Source organism: Phocoena phocoena, chromosome 20 (genome assembly GCF_963924675.1).
Source record: "Phocoena phocoena chromosome 20, mPhoPho1.1, whole genome shotgun sequence".
Lineage (NCBI taxonomy): Eukaryota > Metazoa > Chordata > Mammalia > Artiodactyla > Phocoenidae > Phocoena > Phocoena phocoena.
Genome location: NC_089238.1, coordinates 14,790,070 through 14,810,296, shown reverse-complemented (window position 1 = coordinate 14,810,296; position 20,227 = coordinate 14,790,070). Strand labels below are relative to the sequence as shown.

The 20,227-nt window shown below is 38.2% G+C and overlaps 1 protein-coding gene and 1 non-coding gene across 2 annotated transcripts in view; one reads left to right on the top strand and one right to left on the bottom strand.

Annotated features, from left to right (window-relative positions):
* The window catches only part of ZNF568 (zinc finger protein 568), a 33,544-nt gene extending 13,701 nt beyond the window's left edge, over positions 1-19,843 (bottom strand). The window contains exons 1-2 of the mRNA XM_065899378.1: positions 19,423-19,843; positions 17,830-17,888 (exon numbers count right to left, since the gene is read on the bottom strand). Of these exons, the coding sequence (XP_065755450.1) occupies positions 17,830-17,888; positions 19,423-19,498 (135 nt within the window). The 5' untranslated portion in view covers positions 19,499-19,843. The remainder of the gene's footprint in view (positions 1-17,829; positions 17,889-19,422) is intronic.
* LOC136141622 (small nucleolar RNA SNORA25) lies at positions 14,418-14,544 on the top strand. The gene has a single exon (XR_010657789.1). It is a non-coding gene; the product is annotated as a small nucleolar RNA SNORA25 (small nucleolar RNA).
* Positions 19,844-20,227: the final 384 nt, after the last annotated feature.

Here is a 20,227-nt window from a genome sequence, read left to right as displayed (position 1 = left end):
TCAGCAGGAAGTCTCAGAATCCCCAAAATATTCCCCAATTCAAGATAGACAATTGGAAACACAAGAGAGTCCGCTGCCCTCTGAGACCAGGGGTGGGGGGCACACCTGGGCCTCTTCTATTCCTTGAGCCTAAGCCTCACCCCCCACAGCCCCCAGGGCCTTTTCCAGCCCTGTGGGTCCTGAGCATTGGCCGCACCAACCACCCAAACCTCACCCTTGCTTAGGCCCTGCCCTCCACAGCCAAGGCCTTTCCCCCCGTCCTTTTTTGTCTATTTCTTTTCCCTCCTCTTTTTTATTATTGTGGTACAGATGTACCTTCCGGTTGTTTATACATCTATATTTAAAATTTTATATTCTTCCTAACATATCTGTTAGTTTCCTAGTCTAATTTTATTTTTTACTTTGCTATTGTTCTTTTTTTTTTTTGCCGCCCCAGGTGGCTTGCGGGATATTTGTTCATGAGCATGGGATCAGGCTGTAGCTCCTGCAGTGGGAGCTCTGAGTCTGAACCACTGGAATAACAGAGAACCTCAGACCCCGGGGAATATTCAACGCAGTGAGGTCTCACAGAGCTCCTCATCTCAGTACCAAGACCCAGCTCTACCCAATAACCTACAAACTCCAGTGTTGGAAGCCTCAGGCCAAACAACCAGTAACACAGGAATAATATCCCACTCATAAAAGAGAAAAAAAAAAGAGACAGCAAAAAAATATGTCACAGATGAAGGAGCAAGCTACAAGACCAAATAAATGAAGAGAAAATAGGCCATCTACCTGAAAAAGAATTCAGAGTAATGAGAGTAAAGATGACCCAGAATCTCGGAAATAGAATGGAGGCATGGACTGAGAAAATACAAGAAATGCTTAACAAAGATCTAGAAGAACTAAAGAACAAACAGAGATGAACAACACAATAACTGAAATGAAAAATACACTAGAAGAAATCAATAATAGAATAACTAAGGCAGAAGAACAAATAAGTGAGCTGGAAGACAAAATGGTGGAAATAACTGCTGAGGAGCAGAATAAAGAAAAATGAATGAAAAGAATTGAAGACAATCTCAGAGACCTCTGGGACAACAATAAACACACCAGCATTCGAATTATAGGGGTCCCAGAAGAAGAAGAGAAAAAGAAAGGGTCTGAGAAAATATCTGAAGAGATTATAGTTGAAAACTTCCCTCACATGGGAAAAGAAATAGTCACCCAAGTATAGGAAGCACAGAGAGTCCCATACGGGATAAACCCTAGGAAAAACACACCAAGACACATCTTAATCAAACTAACAAAAATGAAATTCAAAGAAAAAATATTAAAAGCAGCAAGGAAAAAACAAAAAATAACATACAAAGGAGTCCCCATAAGGTTATCAGCTGATTTTTCAGCAGAAACTCTGCAGGCCAGAAGGGAATGACAGGATATACTTAACGTGATGAAAGAGAAAAACCTACAACCAAGATTACTCCACCCAGCAAGGATCTCATTCAGATTCGATGGAGAAGTCAAAAGCTTTTCAGACAAGCAAAAGCTAAGAGAATTCAGCACCAACAAACCAGGTTTACAACAAATGCTAAAGGAACTTCTCTAAGTGGGAAACACAAGAGAAGAAACAGACTGACAAAAACAAACCCAAAACAATTAAGAAAACAGTAATAGTAACATACATATCGATAATAACCTTGAATGTAAATGGACTACATGACCTAACCAAAAGACACAGACTGGCTGAATGGATACAAAAACAAGACCCATATATATGCTGTCTACAAGAGACCCACTTCAGACCTAGGGATACATATAGACTGCATGTGAAGGGATGGAAAAAGATACTCCATGCAAATGTACATCAAAAGAAAGCTGGAGTAGCAATACTCGTATCAGATAAAATAGACTTTAAAATAAAGACTGTTACAAGAGATAAGGAGGGACACTACATAATGATCAAAGGATCAATCCAAGAGGAAGATACAACAATTATAAATGTTTATGCACAACATAGGAGCACCTCAATACATAAGGCAAATGCTAACAACTATGAAAGGTGAAGTTGACAGTAACACAATAATAATAGGGGACTTTAATACCCCACTTACACCAATGGACAGATTATCCAAACACAAAATAAATAAGGAAACACAAGCTTTAAATGACACAAGAGACCAGATAGATCTAACTGATATTTATAGAACATTCCACCCAAAAGTAGCACAATACACTTTCTTCTCAAGTGCACATGGAACATTCTCCAGGATAGATCACATCTTGGGTCACAAATCAAGCCTCAGAAAATTTAAGAAAATTGAAATCATACCAAGCATCTTTTCCGACCACAACACTATGAGACTGGAAATCAATTACAGAAAAACAAACTGTAAAAAACACAAATACATGGAGGCTAAACAGTGCACTACTAAATAACCAAGAGATCACTGAAGAAATCAAAGAAAAATTTTTTAAAATACATAGAAATAAATGACAATGAAAACACAGCAACCCAAAACATATGGGATGCAAAAGCAGTTCTAAGAGGGAAGTTTATAGCAATACAATCTCCCCTCAAGAAACAAGAAAAATCTCAAATAAACAATCTAACCCTACACTTAAAATAACTAGAGAAAGAAGAACAAACAAAACCCAAAGTCAGTAGAAGGAAAGAAATCATAAAGATCAGAGCAGAAATAAATGAAATAGAAATGAAGAAAATAGCAAAGATCAATAAAACTAAAAGCTGGTTCTTTGAGAAGATAAACAAAATTGATAAACCCTTAGCCAGACTCATCAAGAAAAAAAGAGAGAGGACGCAAATCAATAAAATTGGAAATGAAAAAGGAGAAATCACAACTGAAACTGCAGAAATACGAAGAATTATAAGAGACGACTACAAACAACCATATGTCAATAAAATGGACAACCATGAAGAAATGGACAAATTCTTGGAAAGGTACAATTTTCCAAGACTGATCCAGGAAGAATTAGAAAACATAAACAGGCCTATCACAAGTAATGAAATTGAAACCGTAATTAAAAGTCTTCCAACAAACAAAAGTCCAGGACCAGATGGCTTCACAGGCGAATTCTATCAAACATTTAGAGAAGAGCTAACACCCATCCTTCTCAAACTCTTCCAAAAATTGCAGAGGGAAGAACACTCCCAAATTCATTCTACAAAGCCACCATCAACCTGATACCAAAACCAGAAAAAGATATCACAAAAAAAGAAAATTATAGACCAATATCACTGATGAACATAGATGCAAAAATCCTCAACAAAATACCAGCAAACAGAATCCAACAGCACATTAAAAGGACCATATGCCATGATCAAGTGGGATTTATCCCAGGGATGCAAGGATTCTTCAATATACGTAAATCAATCAATGTGATATACCACATTAACAAATTAAGGAATAAAAACCATATGATCATCTCAATAGATGCAGAAAAAGCTTTTGACAAAATTCAACATTCATTTATGATAAAAACTCCAGAGAGTGGGCATAGAGGGAACCTACCTCAACATAATAAAGGCCATATATGACAAACCCACAGCAAGCATCATACCCAATGGTGAAAAACTGAAAGCATTTCCACTAAGATCAGGAACAAGACAAGCATGTCCATTCTCGCCACTCTTATTCAACATAGTTTTGGAAGTCCTATCCACAGCAATCAGAGAAGAAAAAGAAATGAAAGAAATACAAATTGGAAAAGAAGAAGTAAGACTGTCACTGTTTGCCAATGACATGATGCTATACATAGAAAATCCTAAAGATGCCACCAGAAAACTACTAGAACTAATCAATGAATTTGGTAAGGATGCAGGATGCAAAATTAATGCACAGAAACCGCTGGCATTTCTATACACCAACAATGAAAAATCAGAAAGAGAAATTAAGGAAACAATCCCATTCACGATTGCAACAAAAGAATAAAACACCTAGGAATAAACCTGCCTAAGGAGGTGAAAGATTTGTATTCAGAAAACTATAAGACACTGATGAAAGAAATCAAAGATGACATAAACAGATGGAGAAATATACCATGTTCTTGGATTGGAAGAATCAATATTGTGAAAAGACTATACTACCCAAAACAATCTACAGATTCAATACAAGCCCTATCAAAATACCAATGGCGTTCTTCAAAGAATTAGAACAAAAAATTTTACTATTTACAATAGCCAGGACATGGAAGCAACCTAAATGTCCATCAACAGATGAACGGATAAAGAAGATGTGGCATATATATACAATGGAATATTACTCAGCCATAAAAAGAAACGAAACTGAGTTATTTGTAGTGAGGTGGATGGACCTAGAGTCTGTCATACAGAGTGAAGTAAGTCAGAAAGAGAAAAACAAATGCTGTATGCTAACACATATATGGAATCTTAAAAAAAAATGTTCTGATGAACTTAGGGGCAGGACAGGAATAAAGATTCAGACGTAGAGAATGGACTTGAGGGCACAGGGAGGGGGAAGGGTATGAAGTGAGAGAGTAGCATGAGCATATATACACTACCAAATGTAAAACAGACAGCTAGTGGGAAGCAGCTGCATAGCACAGGGAGATCAGCTCAGTGCTTTGTGACCACGTAGAGGGGTGGGATAGGGGGGGTGGGAGGGAGGGAGGCGTAAGAGGGAGGGAATATGGGGATATATGTATATATATAGCTGATTCACTTTGTTATACAGCAGAAACTAAGACAACATTGTAAAGCAATTATACTCCAATAATGATGTTAACAAATAAATTAAATTAAATACATGAGGAGTGCCTTTTTTAATGTAAAAAAAAAGACATGAGACATGGAGAAGAGAAAGGAAAATGGCAGACATAATTTAGTGTCAACATTAGTGGTAAATGGATTGAACAATCAAAAAGGCAGAGACCGTCAGACTGGATAGAAGAACAAGATCAAACTATATGCCTTCTATAGGAGACATACTTTAGGTTCAAACATAAAAGTAAACTGAAATAAATTGATGGGAAAAAATATATCATGCAAAAAATAACCATAAAAAAGCTGGAGTGAATATTAGACAAAATAGACTTTAATACAAAAACTGGGGACTTCCCTGGTGGTCCAGTGGTTAAGAATCCAACTTCCAATGCAGGGGACATGGGTTTGATCCCTGGTCAGGGAGCTAAGATCCCACATGCTGCGGGGCAAATGAGCCTGCGCGTCGCAACTACTGAGCCCGCACACCACAACTAGTGAGCCCGCATGCTGCAACTACAGCCCATGTGCCACAACAACAGGGTCCAGGTGCTCTGGAGCCTGCGTGCCGCAACAAAGAGCCCATGTGCCGCAACCAAGAACTGACACAGCCAAATAAATAAATGAATATTTAAAAAAGGAAATCAATAAAACAGAGAACAGAAAAATAATAGAAAGAATCAATAAGGCCAAAAATTGGTTCCCTGAAAAGATCAACAAAATTGACAAACCTTTAAGTTGACTGACCAAGAAAAAAAGAGAATGCTCAAAACATTAAACTCAGAAATGAAAGAGGAGACATTACTACTAAACTTACAGAATTAAAAAGGATTATAGTGAAATATTATGAAGAACAGTATGGTGACAAATTAGATGATTTAGATGAAATGGACAAATTCCCAGAAAGACACAAAGTAATGAAACTGCTCAAGGACAGAAAAAAAGAAAATCTGAATAAACTTGTATCAAGTAAAGAGATTCAATTAGTAATCAAAAAACTACCCACAAAAAAAAGCTCAGGGCTAGATGGCTTCACTGGTAAATTCTACCAAACACCAAAGAACAGTTAATACCAATACTTCACAAAATCTCCCAAAATAGAAGAGGAGTGAACGCTCCTTCTATGAGGCCAGTATTACCCTGATATACCAAAGACAAAAAAAAGAAAAAGAAAAAGAAAACTACAGACCACTATCTCTTATTAATACAGAGGTAAAAATCAACAAAATACTAACAAATTTAATCTAACAATATATAAAAAGGGAACACAGATGTTTATAACAGCTTTAATTCATAATTGCCAACACCTGGAAGCAATCAAGATGTCCCTTAGTAGGTGAATGGATAAATAAATTGTGGTACATCCAGATAAAGGAATATTACTCAATGCTAAAAAGGAATGTGCTATCAAGCCAGGAAAACACATGGAGGAACCTTAAATGCATATAACTAAGTGAAAGAAGCTGACTTGAAAAAAAAAAAAAAAAAAGAAGCTGACTTGAAAAAGCTATATACAGTATGATTCGACTATATGACATTCTGGAAAAGGCAAAACTATAGAGATAGTAAAAAGATTAGTGGATACCAGGGCTGGAGGAGAGGAGAGCAATGACTAGACAGAGCAGAGAGGATTTTTAGGTCAGTGAAAACACTCTGTATGATACTATGACAGACACATGTATATACATTTGTCCAAATCCATAGATTATACAACTCCAAGAGTGAGCCTCAACGTAAACTATTAGATTTTGGGTGATTATGATGTGTCAGTATAGGTCCATCAATTATAACAATGTACCACCCTGATGGGGGATGCTGATAATGGGGGAGGCTATGCATGTGTGGGGGCAAAGGGTATATGGGGAATCCCTGTACCTTCCTCTCAACTTTGCCATGAACCTGAAATTGCTCTTTAAAAACAAACAAACAGGGCTTCCCTGGTAGCGCAGTGGTTGAGAGTCCGCCTGCCGATGCAGGGGACACGGGTTCGTGCCCTGGTCCGGGAAGATCCCACATGCCGCGGAGCGGATGGGCCCGTGAGCCATGGCCACTGAACCTGTGCGTCCGGAGCCTGTGCTCCGCAACAGGAGAGGCCACAACGGTGAGAGGCCTGCGTACTGCCAAAAAACAAAAAACAAACAAACAAACAAATATATAAAGGATTATGTGCCATCACCAAGTGGGATTTATACCAGGAATGCAATACTGATTTAACATCTGAAAATAAACTAATGTAATACTCGATGCCGAAAGAATAAAGAACAAATCCATATGATCATCTCAACAGATGCAGAAAAAGCACTTGACAAAACTCAATACCTTTTCATGAGAAAAACTCAACATACTAGCAAAAAAGAGGAACTTCCTCAACGTGTTATAAGACATCTACAAACACCGCACAGCTAACATCATACTAAATGTGAAAGACTGGATGCTTTCCCCTTATGGTCAGGAACAAGACAAGGATGTATATTCTTACCACTTCTATTAACATTGCAGTGAAGGTTCTAAACAGAGCAATTAGGCAAGAAAATAAAAGGTATCCAGATTGGGAAGGAGAAAATACAACTATCTCTATTTTCAGATGACATGATTTTCAGAAAACATAAGAAATCCACTAAAATTTTATTAGAACTAATAAACAACTTCAGCAAGGTTGCAGAATATAAGATCAATAGTAAAGAAACAATTGTATAACTAGACATTTGCAGTGAACATCCAAAAATGAAATCAAGGAAAACAATCCCATTTACAATAGCATCAGAAAAAATAAAATACTGCTCAAGACGATGGAGTAGAAAGACCCTGAGCTCACATCCTCTCATGGGCACACCAAAATTACAACTATTTACAGAGCAACTGTTGATGAGAAAGACTGGAACCTATAAAGAGAACGAACCACAAGGTGGGTAGGAGTGGTAGAGTCAATGTATAGTCAAGACCCATACTCCTGGATGGGAAACACACAAATGGGAGAATAATTACAATTGCAGAGGTTTTCCACAGGGAGCGAGGGATCTGAGCCCCACATCGGGTTCTAGAGCCTGAGGATCCTGCACAGGGGAAGACAAGCTCCCAGAGCATTTGGCTTTGAAGGCCAGTGGGGCTTACTTTCAGGAGACCCAGAGGATTGTAGGAAATAGACACTCCACTCTTAGAGGGCGTACACAAAATCTCACATGCTCTGGGACTCAGGAGAGCAGCAGGAATTTGAAAGGAGCCTGGTTCAGACCCCGCTGCTGACCTTGGAGAGTCTTCTGGAGAGGCAGGAGGCAACTTGAGCTCACCCTGGGGACACAGAAACTGGCAGCAGCCACTTTGGAGAGTTCGCTCAACCACATGGACGCTGGTGCTGGCAAGTGCCGTTTTGGAATCTTCTCTCTAGCTTATTAGCCTTGGGACTCAGCTCCACCCCACCCACCAGTTTGTAGGCAAAAGTACTCTGACTCCTCAGGCCCACCAATTAGCCAGGCAGGGACACAGACCCACTCATCAGCAAGCAGGCTGCCTTAAGATTCTCTGAGCCTACAGCCACCCCTGACATGACCCTGTCCACCAGGGGGCCCAGACCCAGCCCCACACACCAGAGATGAAAATATTGAGAGATGATACAAGCATGAGGGATGGAGAATGAAGAGCTAATCTAAAAGCTATATACATTGCCAAGGAACCAGAATAAAAGAAAACCTAATAACACAAATGGAAAAAAAACAACTTGGAGTTGAAATAAAATTGAGATATTATGACTATGTGAAAGGAAAAAAATAATGAAAAAAAAGGGTAAATTGTAACTGTGGATAGGCAATGGTTTTCTTAGATATGACACCAAAAGCACAAGCAAAAAAAGAAAATTAAATAAAAATGGACATCAGAAAAATGTAAAAATCTTGTGCTTTCAAGGACATCATCAAGAAAGTGAAAAGACAACCCATAGGCTGGGAGAAAATATTTACAGATCATATACCAGATAAGAAACATATCTAGAATATATATGAAGATCTCTTACAATTCAATAATAAAAAGACAAACTAATTAAAAAATGGGCAAAGGGCTTCCCTGGTGGCGCAGTGGTTGAGAGTCCGCCTGCCGATGCAGGGGACACGGGGTCGTGCCCTGGTCCAGGAAGATCCCACATGCCGCGGAGCGTCTGAGGCCCGTGAGCCATGGCCGCTGAGCCTGCGCGTCCGGAGCCTGTGCTCCGCAATGGGAGAGGCCACAACAGTGAGAGGCCCGCGTACCGCAAAAAAAAAAAAAAAAAAAAAAAAGGGCAAAGGATCTAAATAAACATTTCTTCAAAGAAGATATACAAATGGCCAATAAGCACATGAAAAGATGCTCAACATCACTAATTACCAGGTACACGTAAATCAAAGTCACAATGAAATATCACTTCACAACCACTAGATGGCTATAATCAAAAGGACAGATAATAATAAGTGTGATGAGGATGTGGAGAGACTAGAATTCTCATCCACTGCTGGTGGAAACGTAAGATTGTACAACTGTTGTGTAAAACAGTGGGGCAGTTCCTTAAAAGGTTAAATGTACAGTTACCGTATAAGCTAGCAATTCCACTACATATAATGAGAACTAAAAATATATGTCCACATAAAAACTTGTACACAAATGTTCTTAGCTACATTATTCATAATAGCCAAAAAGTGGAAATAATTCAAATGTCCATTAACTGATAAAAAGATAAATAAAATGTCATATTCAGGACTTCCCTGGTGGTACAGTGGTTAAGAATCTGCCTGCCAATGCAGGGGACATGGGTTTGAGCCCTGGTCCAGGAAGATCCCACATGCTGTGGAGCAACTAAGCCATGCGCCGCAACTACTGAGCCTGAGCTCTAGAGCCCGTGAGCAACAACTACGGAGCCCCTGCACTACAGTTACAGAAGCCCACGTGCCTAGAGCCCATGCTCTGCAACAACAGAAACCACTGCAATGGGAAGCCCACACACCGCAACGAAGAGTAGCCCCCACTTGCCACAACAAAGACCCAATACAGCCAAAAAAATAAAATAGAAATAAATAAATACATTTATTTAAAAATATGTCATATTCATACAAGAGAATACTGTTTGGAAATAAAAAGAAACAAAGTACCGATACAAGCTACAAAATGGATGAGCCTTGAAAACATTATGCTGAGTGAAAGAAGACAGTCACAAAGGGCCATATATTATATGACTTCATTTATATGAATGTCCAGAATAGGCAAATCCATAGAAACAGAAAGTACAAAGGAGACTTGGGGGGAAATGGGAAGTGATAGCTCATGGGTACAGAGTTCCTTTTTAGGGTGATGAAATGTTCTAACATTGATTGTGGTAATTGCAACTCATAAATATACTAAAAAACATTGCATTATATACTTTAAATGTGTCAATTTTATGGTATGTGACTTATATGTCAACAAAGTTTTCTTAGGTTGTGAGACTGTTCCAATGTATTTCAAGTTTTAAAAAAATTCCAATAAAAATAGTTCCATCAGAAAATATTATTGATTAACTTATTATTCCACAAATATTCATTTGTGTCTCTAGCTAATGTCCCATCCCCCAGTGTGGGTCTTGAGTGAGCCATTTGTTAGAGCTAAAGGAATGTCAGTGAACATGATGTGAGTAGAGGCCTGAAATGCACTTACACCTGTTAAAAACAAGACAACAGGCCCAAAATGAAGTCACTTATGCTAAGCCTCATGTCACCAAACTGAGACTTACCTACAGTTTCAGCCTCTCCTAGAAATAAAATCTTAAACTAGTCAAGCAGGAATCACCTGATCAGCATTAGTGAGGTAATCTGCCTGATAGACCCTATCATCCCCTAAAGGAAAGTAACCTGGCCAGAACCAATCCACTTTTTGCTACTATAACTTCCTTATTCCCACTCCCTTCTGCCTATAAAAATCTTTGACTTGGTATAGCTCCTCAGAGTTCCTATGTATCTGCTAGATTGGATGTTCCCTGACTCATGAATCATTGAATAAAGCCAATAAGATCTTCAAAATGTAATCAGTTGAATTTTGTTTTTAAACAAACCCTTGACTTGGTTCATGTACTCCAGTGATCTGGCAAGTGAAGAGCCTGCCCCAGAAAGCTGCTGCTCTTTCACCTGAATGAACACACGTGGAGGAGATGTGAGCCCATGCCACAGCCTGAGTCAGGGCCAGGTGATCTGCAGCCCAAAGCAGAGCCCAAAGCCCACATAGTGAACCTGCATGAGAATAAAGGTCTCATAAAAGAAGCAGAAAAGCTGAAGAGATACCTGATTGAAAATTTTTCAAAGAATTAGGCTCTCAAAATGGAGGTGGATTTAGATATTTTTACTGGTTAACAGGCTGTAGAGTCTGACATCATGAGTTCAAATCCTGGCTTCAAAATTTAATCGTGTGGGAATTCCCTGCCAGTCCAGTGGTGAGGACTCGGCACTTTCACTGCCATGGCTCGGGTTCAATCCCTGGTTGGGAACTAAGATCCCATAAGCCTCGCGGCGCAGCCAAAAACAAAAAAGTGTTTTTTTAAACTAAACTCGGCAAATAGCCAAATTTGAGCCTCATCTGTAAAGTGGCATTTTCCTGCAAGGGCTGTTATGAGGACTAAATGAGGCCAAAAATTGTGAAGCACTCAGAACTGAGGTTGGCACCCAATAATCATTCAATAAATGTTTCAGGAATAGATAACCCCTATGGAATATGAACCACTAAAAAAAATAGGGAAGAACAACAAAGAAAATATATTTTCTACTAGTGCTAGTAAATTAGCATTAAAACATCTTTCCCACTAACTAGTAAATTAGCATAAATTTCATACCAAAAAAAACCTGTACTCCTGACGAAAATTATAAAACAAGTAACAAAAGTAAATATGGGTTAATTTCTAACTATATAAAATGATGAATCAGTGCTTTAGAACAAATAGTCTATTTTCCGAAGATGTTGACTCTCTTTACATACATATGTCAAGAATTCCATATTAGGAGCAAGGAACAAAGAGGATTGTTAAAAAACACAAATTCACATTTCTTGTCATTAAATTTTATTCCTCCTCCTGTCAGACAGAACCAAGAAAAAATGAGTATCTCCTGGGCCCTGGAAGGAAGCCTTAACATTTCCAGAGGTCCTGCTGGTATCACAGCAGTTTCCTCTCCTTTATTTTTAAGATACTTAATATGATAAATCTTTTTTTAAAAATAACAAAGTTTACAGTGAAAGCATAAAGATAATTACACGTCAGTTCTATGGTATATATGCTGACTGGCAACTTTTTTCTTTCTGACTGGCAACTTTTTGTAAAAGTTTTTTTTTTCCTTAAAGTTACACAAACATTAAACGAATATTCTTTTTAAAACTTAGAGCATAACACACAACATTTTTCTTATTTTTTCTTGGATATTTTACACACTTATTTTTCAAATGTCTTCTACAGTCAGCTTGAATAGACTTGCCTTAAAAAGAATATTTAGAATATGTGAGATTCCAATAAATCTCAAGATTAAAGAGAATTTATATTGATTTAATAATGATGATCTTTTCCAAAAAAAGTATGTATTAAAAATTTATTCAAATCCTCTTTTAGGTCTCAGTAATGCTTTAAAGGTTTCTTTCTCCCATATACATCAGATACAATTTTTTTTTCCTTTAGGATTTTGTTTCTACTCTTAACATTTTTCTTCCATTTTATTTATTTTTTAATTTTAATTTTTTTTGGCTGCATCGTGAGGTTTGTAGTATCTTAGTTCCCCGACCAGGGATTGAACCTGGGCCATGGCAGTGAAAGCACCGAGTCCTAACCACTGGACCACCAGGGAATTCCCACCTTCCATTTTACTTTTGAACTGGTTGGTGGTTTGTATATAGAAATGTTGTTGATTTCTGTATATTAATTTTGTGTCCATACTGTATTGAATTCTCTTGTTTCCTCTTCAACTGCCCACATACATAATTGTATCACCTAGATATAATTTTGTATGCACCTTCCCAATGTTTTATCTTTTTTTTCTTTTCTATATGCATATAGAATTATAGTAAATAAATGTGGTATCATGAGTAATCTGGTCATGCTCCTGACTTTAGTAGGAATATGTGTCATTTCCTGCAGGAAACATGGTTCTGGCCTTTAGCTTAGTATGTGTGTAGAATAATTTTTTAAATATCATGTTAAGGAAATGTCCTTTTACTTCTATTTTATAAATAGATCCTCTTTAAAAAAGCTCAAATTCTGATTTCAAAAAAATTAGTAGCTTTGTTGAGCTGATTTTATATATATATATATATATATATTTTTTTTTTTTTTTTTTTTTTTTCCCGGTACGTGGGCCTCTCACTGTTGTGGCCTCTCCCGTCACGGAGCACAGGCTCCGGACGCGCAGGCTCAGCGGCCATGGCTCACGGGCCCAGCCGCTCCGCGGCATGTGGGATCTTCCCAGACCGGGGCACGACCCCGTGTCCCCTGCATCGGCAGGCGGACTCTCAACCACTGCGCCACCAGGGAAGCCCTGATTATATATTTTTTTGAATATGATAAATTATATTAATGGATTTCCTTAAATTGAAACATCTTCCTGATAGACAGAAAAAAATGTTTCACTCAATTCTTCTCTAATTACAGACAGTCCCCAACCTAAGACAGTTTGACTTATGAATTTTCGACTTTACAATGGTGCAAAAGTGATACACACAGAAAACACAGATACCTGGAATTTTAAATTTTGATCTTTTCTCAGGCTAGCTTTATTATGATACTCTCTGGTGATGCCAGGCAGTGGCAGCAAGCCATAGCTCCCAGTCAGCCACGTGATGTCATGGGTAAACAACCAATACACCCTTACAACCATTCTATATTCATTCAACTGTTCTGTTTTTCACTTTCAGTACAGTAGTCAATAAATCACATGAGATATTCAACACTTTATTATCAAATAGGCTTTGTGTTAGATGACTGAAGGCTAATGTAAGTATTCTGAGCATATTTAAGGTAGGCTAAACTAAGCTATGGTGTTTGGTAGGTTAGGTGTATTAAATGTATTTTCAATTTATGATATTTTCATATTATGATGGGTTTATCAGGATGTAAGTCAGGAAGGTCTGTAGTCTACAATTCTTTGCAATTCCAATTAAAATCCCAACAGCGTTTTTTCCTTAGAGCTAGATAAACTGATTCTAAAATTCAAATGAAAGCATAGAGGTCCCAAAGTAGCTGAGGAATTTTTTAAAACTAGAACATTTGTGTAGTGGGAAGTGGGGAAATGCCTGTCAAGCAAACAGGGTTATTATAAAGTTAAAGTAGTTAAGACAATGTAAACACATACACACGCACACACACACACACACACACACACACACAGAGCATAGCACTGGTATAGATGTAGACAAACAGATTAAAGAAACAGAACAAAGAGCCTAGAAACAATTAAGCATGTATATTATAAAGGTGGCATCACAAAGTAAAGATCTATTTAACAAATGGTATTGGAACACTGGTCGCCTACATGCAAAAATAATTTTACTGATATAATTATCAGCAAATTCCTACCTTGGACCAACTACAAAATTGAATTCCAGTTGGATCAAAAACTAAATATGAAAAGCAAATCTTTGAAAAGAAACTATAACATAATATTAGGAAAGATATCTTATAAAATACCAACATTAGAAACTCATGAAAGAAGACTGTTAAACATTAATGTTGCATATGTCATTTCAAAGAGGGCTTATGAGACCAAAACCAGGAGCTCTTAATGCTGTGACCAAAGACTGAAGTTCTCCACGGGATGTAATAGTCACTCAACAGTGCTATGTCTTCCTGAGGAGATACAAGATTTAACCACTTATATCCATGATTGCTGATACGGGAAAGTAAAAATAAATGTTTCCCAAGTTTAACAACAACAATAAAAGTTAATGTTGCATATTAATTTTGACTGAATTATTACTGTATGCACAAACTTACCATATGCTAGATGAAACTACCCAAATTTAAAGTTTATATACAACAAAAGATACACGATAACATATAAGTGACAAATTAGAAGAAGATATCTGCATAAATCCTAATGCTGAAGCAGGCATTCTTAAAATCCCTTAATTTCAAGTAGGAAAAGGACTAACGGCATAAAATGGACAATATGAACATTCGATTGGCAAAATTTGCATTTCTTCACTCATGAGTGGATTTCCATTTGTACAGTACCATAAGAGTGTGGTCCTAGAGTCAGGTTGTATGGGTTTGAATCCTGGCTTTACTGCGCACCTGATGCATGAATTTATGTAAGTTTCTTAACCTCTGTGCTTCACTTCCTTTCTCTATAAAAATGAAAATAATATCTACTGTACAAACTTCTGATAATGATTACATGAAATAAGCTACGTTAAGCTTATAGCACGATATACCTGGCACATAATAGGTACTCAATAAAGCTATTATACTTATTGCTGTAGAAGATTTTTCTAGCTGCTGTGTAGTCTATTCAAATATAAAGAAAAGCTGCCATGTAATATATTTACATCCATATTCTAGAATGAATGCCCAGAAACATAGGCAGTCCATTTCTGTTTGATAGTCCAGACCAAGATGTCTGGCTCTGGTGTCTGAAAGGAACTGAATGAAGTTTTTGAAAGCTAACAGAGTGTCCTATTTGTAGATCACAACTCCTTATCTCCAGCTTTTTACTTTATAAGGAAAATTCACATGTGAACTAATTATTTGGAATCCTCTCATAAAAGATGGTCATTACCCACTAATTCAAAATACACCTAAAAAATGTATCTACAAATCTGAATAGTCTGTTTCTTTGTGACATTTTTATTTTAAAATATTTATTGCCACTTGCATTTTTTCCAACTGCTTGCTCATGTTCTCCACCCAATTTTCTATTTTCTTAATTATTGGTTTTTTTTTTTTTTTTTTTTTTGCGTTACGTGGGCCTCTCACTGCTGCGGCCTCTCCCGCTGCGGAGCACAGGCTCCGGACGCGCAGGCCCAGCGGCCATGGCCCACGGGCCCAGCCGCTCCGCGGCACGTGGGATCCTCCCGGACCGGGGCACGAACCCGCGTCCCCCGCATCGGCAGGCGGACCCCCAACCACTGCGCCACCAGGGAAGCCCAATTATTGGTTTTTAAGAATTGTTAGTATATTTCTGCATATGTATTACAAAAACTGTTTCCAGTTTTGCCTTATTACAGTGTTTATGGTAGTTTTATTGAAGAGAAGGATTAATTTTGGGAACACAAATGAGGCATCTACTCTTTTATCTTATCAGTTTCATATGTTAAACTAAAAAAGTAGGTCAATGAATACAGTGAACACATTCAAAGACATTTTCAGGTAGAAATATTTATATAGCTAATAATTATTAACAATATTTATCATTTATGGAGCACTTACTATGTGCATTTAACCCTCTCAATATTCCTATGGGGTAAGTATTATTATTATCCCCATTTACAGATGATGTAACTAAGGCCAAAGAGATTAAGAAACTTGCCCATAATCATGCACTTACTGTCACTGAGCCAAGATTTGAACCCAAGTCTGTCTAGGCCCAGAAAACCACTTTGCCAAAAGGAGAAATAACTGGATAAGCCACACAATCATGTGGTCAATAGAAATGTGTGTGTGTTTCAGGATGGAAAAGATACGAGCTGAGGAAAAAGAGGCAGTGGAAAATATTTAAAATACAGGAGTGTGAGGGATTCCAGTGTTGGAAACAAAAAGAATCAACAGCAGAGGAAAATGAGTCATTTTGTAAGAAGATGAAGAATACTGTATCTTTTGAGACCATAAAAAAAGACGTGGAGAGTTATAGATACCAGAACTACAAAAAATTCTGCCACAGAATTTTAGTATATATTTTAGCTCAACTTAAAAAGTTTCAACTGAAAGAAATATATATGGAGGGTCATTTGAAAGAAGTACTCGATTTACTCTTCCCAATAATTCTAGTCTTTAATCTATGGCCAAGAAGGACTTTTAATAAACTGAGCTTAAAATCATAAGAATTATGGAATTATTTCGGATTTCTTTTTGACTTAAGTGCCAATGAAAAGCTTTTTACTTTCCTGAATTATAAGCTTTTTCCTCATAAGTAGTGCAAGTTATGGGATGAACTTTATGTCTCAGTTTGCTTTTGCTTCTCCAGATCGTATTCAAAACAATTTTTTTAAAGATTTTTTTTATATGGACCATTTTTAAAGTCTTTAGTAAATTTGTTACAATATTACTTCTGTTTTATGTTTTGTGTTTTTGGCCGTGAGAAATGTGGGATCTCAGCTCCCTGACCAGGGATTGAACCCTCACCCCCTGCATTGGAAGGCAAAGTCTTAACCACTGGACTGCCACGCAAGTCCCTCAAATTTGAACTCAAGTTTTATAATCCTGTATGGACCTGTTTCTGCATAGCCACATGTCAAATTTCCCCAGGTTCTGACCTGCTAGCTGTATTTTTCCTCACCTTGATTTTTTTTTTTTTTTTTTTTTGCGGTACGCGGGCCTCTCACTATTGTGGCCCCTCCTGTTGTGGAGCACAGGCTCCAGATGCGCAGGCTCAGCGGCCATGGCTCACAGGCCCTGCCGCTCCGCAGCATGTGGGATCCTCCCAGACCAGGGCACGAACCCGTGTCCCCTGCATCGACAGGCAGACTCTCAACCACTGCGCCACCAGGGAGGCCCTCACCTTGATTTTTGATTTAGTTTTTTCCAACTTACTGGTAGGTTAAGGTAACCCACTGCAACTGCATTGTAAAATAATGCAGGAAACAAATAAATGCTTAAAACGTACAAGAAGGGACTTCCATGGTGGCACAGTGGTTAAGAATCTGCCTGCCAATGCAGGGGAGACGGGTTCGAGCCCTGGTCCGGGAGGATCCCACATGCTGTGGAGCAACTAAGCCCGTGCACCACAACTACTGAGCCTGTGTGCTGCAACTACTGAAGCCCGCACGCCTAGAGGCTGGGCTACGCAACAAGAGAAGCCACTGCAATGAGAAGCCCGTGCACCACAATGAAGAGTAGCACCTGCTCGCCGCAACTAGAAAAAGCCTGCACACAGCAACGAAGATCCAACGCAGCCAAAAATAAATAAATTAAAAAAAAAAACACAACGTACAAGAGAACTGGTCATATCCTCTTCTTCCTTGAAAAGGGCAGAATCTGGAGAACACCAAGCTGAGGAAAGAGAAATAAAAATCTGTTTACTTCAGAGCCCCAGATAAAGGACTAGAGAAATCTTCAGCATCAGCTGTAAGATCACCTATAATGATTCTCAGAGCTTCGAGAAATATTAACCACCACCAGGCTACAGAGACACTGAAATGTACATAGATGGCTTGTAATTTAATCATATAGAGTTCTATGGGAATTTCTGGAGGGTTAAGTCTAGGGTACCCAATGAATCTATTTCCCTAGTTTCCTGCTATTTTATTCCTAATAGAAGATTTTTTAAGTACATAATAATAAATACCACAAAGATTTAAGGATTAAATTATTTATGAAGCACTGTAAATAATTTGGAAAAAACTTTAATCAGAGACAGGTTACAGGCATTGTGGAACATTCATATGATGGAATGAAATGCAGCTATAATCCTAAAGACATTTTAAAATAACGTAATTGACTTATTTTTTACTCTAAAAAAATTCAGGGCCTTCAGGTTAAAAATGGAAGACTGAATACTTGCATTTATTTCTGCTCTCTCTGAAACACAACCAAAATGAAAGAAACAATCTCACAAGGACAAAGAATACAGAAGATTTTAGCGGAAAAGAGATGTCAACAAAATTCTGAAAGATAGAGAGCAAATGACTGGTTTCTAACTTAGAGAAAGATGAAGCTTAAGCGAGGGTGGGGAAACCATGGCAGAACACTTGAAAGGCTCAGGAATGGAGGTATGAGGTACTTTTACAGGCAGGAGTTTGGGGTGGGGCTGAAAAACAGGGAACTACATACAAGGTGGGGTTGAAGCAATGTAGAGAAAATAAGGGAATTAAGTAAAAGCTGTCAGATTGAAAGATGAAGTGTTCCCCTCAACTTTTTTCCTTTCTTTGCCTCCCAAAAGCAGGAGTCCTGGCTTATACTCCTCAAACAATCTATGACTTCTTGCTGGGAAAACTGACTAGCTCAAAAGAAAATGCATACAGATCCTGACATTTGGTCAACCTTCAACCTCGAACAAAACACCATATTAGAAAGAAGGGCAAGGAGAAGAGTGGGTGGGAGTCGGGGTGGGGTGAGGGTGATGAGGAAGGGGTTAGGTAGAAAAGAGAGATAAATCTTTATTTCTACTGTCAAAAGTCAATAGGAAATATCTAAAACTGAAATCAAACATTAGCAGTATGAGGATGTTATTCAGGAAAGCAGAGCTGAATACCAGAATATCCAGAAAAAAATGTTCCAAGTAATTGCCTATGGGTAGTGGGAACAGGGTATTGGAAGGAATGGAACAGGAAACTTTTGTTTACAATTATATATTTAACAGCACTTTAAAAAAAATCTAAATGTATATAAGAAAAATAGGAATTATATTAAAAATTTATTTTAAAAAACAGTTGTCAAGTGAATAAAATAAAAAACAAATGTCAAAAAAAAAAAAAAAATGTCAGCACAGTCAATAACTTGTGAACTTTCTTGGTAGGAGTACTGAACTTCCTAACTCTTTTTACAGACTCTCTCCTAAACTCTGCCCATCTCTGAGCCACCTCACCTGTCCCTTCCATCATCTGGGTCAAATGCTCCGTTGTCACACAGCTACTGCTGATCTCTGAAGGTTGAGATGTCATTCAGGCCTTTCCCACTTTAAACAGAGGGGTTAAGATAGGGTGCACGTCTAGCAATTCCAGGGTCCACTCTATCTCAGGACTCCCCAGCTTCCAGGGAAGGTCTCAGATCAGGAGGTCTCCTTCCATGATAGATACCTGCTCTTCACTGTTCTTTATCCTCACATCACAGATCTGTCTTATCTTTGTGGAGCCAGGACCTGTGGGCTTATGATATAAATCCAATTTACCTGATGTCTTCTCACTGGATCCCTATTGGAACCAGCCTCCAAGGTGGCCCCCAATGATCGTTGTCTTCTGGTATTCATGTCTTTCATACACCCCTCCCACACTGAATAGAGTTGACCTGCATAACCAATAGGATCTTGCAGAAATGACAGTGTGTGACTTCCAAGGTTAGATCATAAAAGATATGGTTTCTGTCTTGCACATTTTTGAATCACGCACTTTGAAGGAAGCCAGCCACCATGCCATGAAGACACTCAACAAGCTTTAGGAAGAGGCTTGTGCCAGCAGCCAACACCAATTTGCCAGCCATCTTGGAAGCAAATCCTCCAGTCCCCATTAGCCTTCTGATGACTGCAGCCCTGCCAGCAATTGACTGAAACTTCATGAAATATCTGAGCCAGAATACCCAGCTAAGTCACTCTCCACTCCCCAAAAACTGAGATAATAAATGTTTATTGTTGTTTAATATATGTTTATTGTTGTTTAAGCCACTAAATTTTGAGG